The sequence below is a fragment of the Miscanthus floridulus genome, chromosome 9 (assembly GCF_019320115.1).
Source record: "Miscanthus floridulus cultivar M001 chromosome 9, ASM1932011v1, whole genome shotgun sequence".
NCBI classification, from domain to species: domain Eukaryota; kingdom Viridiplantae; phylum Streptophyta; class Magnoliopsida; order Poales; family Poaceae; genus Miscanthus; species Miscanthus floridulus.
The window spans coordinates 60877590-60881888 of record NC_089588.1 but is presented as its reverse complement, the minus strand read 5'-3'; the positions used below and the strand labels follow the sequence as shown (position 1 = coordinate 60881888).

Below are 4299 nucleotides of genomic sequence, written 5' to 3'. Positions count from 1 at the left end.
GGAGTTTGATACTATCATATTTGTCCGAGCACAGGGACTCACAGTTGGCTCACTCAATTTTCAATTCTTCCTTTTTGGTGAGGAGTTTCAGCTATCCCCACCTTCCCCAAATAAAAGTAAAAAATCTCACTAGAGTCAAGATTTGGTTATATAATAGCATAGCATGACTCTGTTTGGTGCTGAATAAGTATTAAGAGAAAACATTTAAAAGCATTTCACTTGACTTGGGCGGAAAACCGAGATCACTGCGTTGCCATCCACATCCCTCATCTATCTAGTCTTGACGTGACCTGAGTGGGTCGCCGATGGTCCGTGCAACCACAAGGAAGGTGACGATGGGGTTTCTTCTTGTTAGGCTTAGGCTTGAGTAGGCTCTCGTAGAGGAGGCGGCGGCTGCTCCATCCGTGGTTGATTTCGGTGCACCGAAGATGCTTCTCCACATCCATGTCGCCGTTGTTGGAGCTACATTGGAGGTCTACGCGTTGAGTGGACGATGTCCAAAGTCCCTAAATCCATCGTGGGCTACAACGATGGTGACCTGATTTGGCCCCTTGGCTAGAGCTAGCGCACGCTCTGCCAGATCCGGCGTCCTCTTGTCTGGATCCATTGCTTTCATCGTGGGTAGGAGCAAATCCATGGAAGAGTGAGAAGCTTGCGTGCAACGGTGCGTCGAGGAGACCCGTGAGTGGTCAAGGGTCGTTGACCACGTGGGCAAGACGACGACGACATGACATTGTTGGTGGCAGCAACAGCTTGTGTCCGCCTAGTTTAGTGCTAGGGAAAGGCTCGCTGAGCTTGATGGCTAGGGTCTAGATCTGAACTCTGGGCATGGATTCGACAGTCCCTGTTATGGATCTAGTGTTACCGAGCATTGTGGTATCGACGGTGGTGGTGCAGGGCATTGGCATCCGCGAAGGCTGCTGGTGCTCCAATTTGCTCTTGATTGATGGATTTGTGTTCCCGTTCCCTCATTGGTATATGGGATTGTGTGGTGGTAGCCGTAGTCGATGTGCAGCCATCAACGCTCGATTATGCTAGTCATTGGTGTGTTGTCGCTGGGAGTGGGTTGGGTGCTAGGCAAAAGCCATTGTGTTGTTGTTGGGCTGACGGTGACGATGCCTCTGTGAGCCATATAACTCCTTGGAGGTGTCTATTGATGCACCCCTCCTCTCTCGACGTGGATCTTGTGGGTGAAATCCCTCTCATGTTGGGCGGGCAATGACGATGTTGCTACTTCATATTCCTTCCAGAAGGTGTTGTCTTTATAGTTCCACGTGGGATTCCCACTTTGGTGGCTTCCTTTTGACATCAAAGTTTTCTAAGTAAACGAGGATGTGAAGGATTGCTACTACACAAGACCAAACTTTAAGGCCTAACCTCAAGAGTTTCTAAGTAAACTAGGATGCGAAGGATTGCTACTGCACAAGATCAAAACAAGTTTGAAGCAAGGACATAGAAGCGCACACTTGGAAGATTTGGATTTAAAGACTGGGTGTTTGGATACCCCGGACTAAACTTTAATCCCTGTTACATCGGATGTTTGACACTAATTTGAAGTATTAAACATAGACTAATTACAAAACTACATAGATGGAGACTAATTTGTGAGATAAATCTATTAAACCTAATTAGTCCATGATTTGATAATGTGGTGTGCTATAGTAAACATGTGCTAATAGATTAATTAGGCTTAATAGATTCATCTCGCAAATTAGTCTCCAACAGTGCAATTAGTTTTATAATTATCTCATATTTAATCCTCCTAATTAGTATCCGAACGTTCAAGTCCCCAGATCCAAACACCCCATGTTCTGTACTCATGTGACAATGTGTGTACATTAGTATTTGTGTGCCATCGGGGGTGACCCCAACGACTTTCGGCCAAAGCAATGGGAAATCACTAGCTGGAGCCACGGGAGCCACAAAAACGAGCTTCTCCGGCTCCGGTGGTGTCAGTGAGAGAGGAAAGGAGAGAGAAAAACGGCTTTGGTGAATAGTGTAGCTACAGTGATTCGCAGCGGGAGCCGGAGCTACCCAGAGCCCGGCCAAACGGGGCCTTAGACTGTCTTCAGCGACCGTGACCTAAGATACAGCACTTTTTGGTTCTCATGCTATAAGTAAAAGGTTTAATATTTATTTTTGCCTTCTCTAATAACAAGATTTAAAAGATAACTCTTTCTGTAAATAGGTACATATCTTTAGGAGAGAGAATATTTAAATTTAAATTATGTCTCTTCTGACAACTAAAACGAGTGTTTCTTATAGCTACTCTGTTGTTGAAGGCGTATTAGATTTGGATTTCGCACTGGGTTTCTGTTGCAGGCCTTCGTCTGCCTCGCGTACCCACCCATACAAAGCCGCGCGCGGCCACCTCCCCTCCCCATTCCACCACCTCGCAGGGAACCGAAGCAATCGGAGCAAGCAGACAGCGGCCGGCTCCTCCCACTCCCAGGCAGCCATGGACGCCGCCGAGGCGAGGAGGAGCAGCAGCGCGTCCTCCTCACCGGAGTTCGAGTTCTGGCCGCTCCACCCCAACCCCGCCGCCTCGCCCTCCTGCGCCGACGAGCTCTTCGCCGGCGGGGTACTCCTCCCGCTCCCCGTCCTCCCACCGAAGCCAGCGTCCAGGAACAGCGGCAGCGGCATCAGCCAAAGTGCGCCCGTGGCGGAACTGGAGCCGGAGCCGGAGGTAGGGGAGGCGTCCCTTCTTGCGACCGTCGCGCCGCCTACGGCCTCGATTACGTCCCCGGCGCCGCCCACCGCCTCCGGAGGAGGAGGAGGAGGGTCCAAGCGCTGGACCGACATCTTCTCCAAGAAGCCGGCGCCGGTAGCCGAGGAGAAGGACCGGGATAAGGAGAAGGAGAAGCGGAAGGACGGCGCCGGCAGCCGGAAACAGGGCGGCGGGCACTCCGGCGGCGGCGCAAGCTCGGAGCTGAACATCAACATCTGGCCCTTCTCGCGGAGCCGCTCGGCCGGCGGCGGGTCTTGGTCCGGCTCGTCCAAGCCGCGGCCCCCCGCGAGGAAGGTCAGCAGCGCGCCGTGCTCGCGCAGCAACTCCCGCGGCGAGGCCGGCGGCGCCCCTCCGCTCCGGCGGTGGGCGGCGAGCCCGGGCCGCTCCGGAGGCGGCGTGCCGGTGGGCCGGTCCAGCCCGGTCTGGCAGATCCGACGCCCGGCGGCCAAGCCTGCGCCTGGCCCCGTCGCCTCAGCCTCAGAGCTGTTCAACGACAGGCGGGCGCCGCCGCAGCAGCAGCACAAGGAGAAACCCGCCGGCGCTGCCAACAACGGCCGGAAGCCCGGCCTGGGCGGCGGCGTCCGCAGCCTGAACCTGAGCGTGAACTCGTGCATCGGGTACCGGCACCAGGTCAGCTGCCGGCGGGCGGACGTCGGCGCCGCCCGCGGCCCCGGCTCTGGCGTCGGCGGCGGCGGCGGGTTGTTCGGCATCAAGGGGCTCTTCTCCAAGAAGGTGCATTGAGCAGCCTGTTCTGTATTCACCTGGGGCTCCCTGATCACTCGTGTAGTAACTCCTTTTTACCCTTTTTTATTAGTAAGTACTTTTTTTTTAACTTTCTGGGTTATATAAATGGTATGAGATGTGTGTTTGTGAGGGAGGTTGTTAATTACATGTAAAAAATGCATGGTTAGCCAGTAACCGGTTGTTGTAAGGCTAATGCTTGGTGATATCTACTGTAAAAAGTTTAGCGACGTTAACCAGCTCTGCTTATGCCGTGAGCAATGGCCATTGTTAGGTGATGTTTGGTTGCCACTCCTACGTTTTAGTCGTTGTCCCGTTGAATTGGATTGCCTCCACTATACAAGCTATTTTTTGACCATCATGTGTTTTCTACTGTGTGTAAATACAATAGCGTAGTACTACTTTTTTTTTGAACGAATGGACAGTAATATTTTATAAAAATCTCACATCCATTTCTGGTGACACAAAGAACCTGAGCTCCTCTGAACAGCGAAATCAGTGAGGGATTGGAGTGTGGCGTCTGGGTTTTGATTTAGGCACTCTTGTGTTATCACTTTTCTTTTTTCCCTCTTTATTTATTAACAAGAAAAAGGAAACCATTCTACCCAGCTGCTTTGAGATTTAAGATGACTGTACTGGGAGAGTGTTGTTATCTTGGAAATCTGAGGATATACTATTCTATCATCTCTTCTACAAAGGGTTTGTTTGCTTGAGCTTTGGACTATATGTAAAACTAAAGCAACACAATTCAAACACGCAGATTACCCAATGTAACGATCCAGCAATCTAGCTCCCACCAGGTTGTAGCAGATCGTGCAAATGACCAAAAT

At 51.5% G+C, this 4299-nt stretch overlaps 1 protein-coding gene across 1 annotated transcript; it reads left to right on the top strand.

Moving 5' to 3' along the window:
- Window positions 1-2356: 2356 nt before the first annotated feature.
- LOC136482024 (uncharacterized) lies at window positions 2357-3774 on the top strand. Its single transcript, XM_066479277.1, has one exon. It carries the CDS (start codon window positions 2459-2461, stop codon window positions 3467-3469), a length of 1011 nt encoding a protein of 336 aa, XP_066335374.1. The 5' UTR covers window positions 2357-2458; the 3' UTR covers window positions 3470-3774.
- Window positions 3775-4299: the final 525 nt, after the last annotated feature.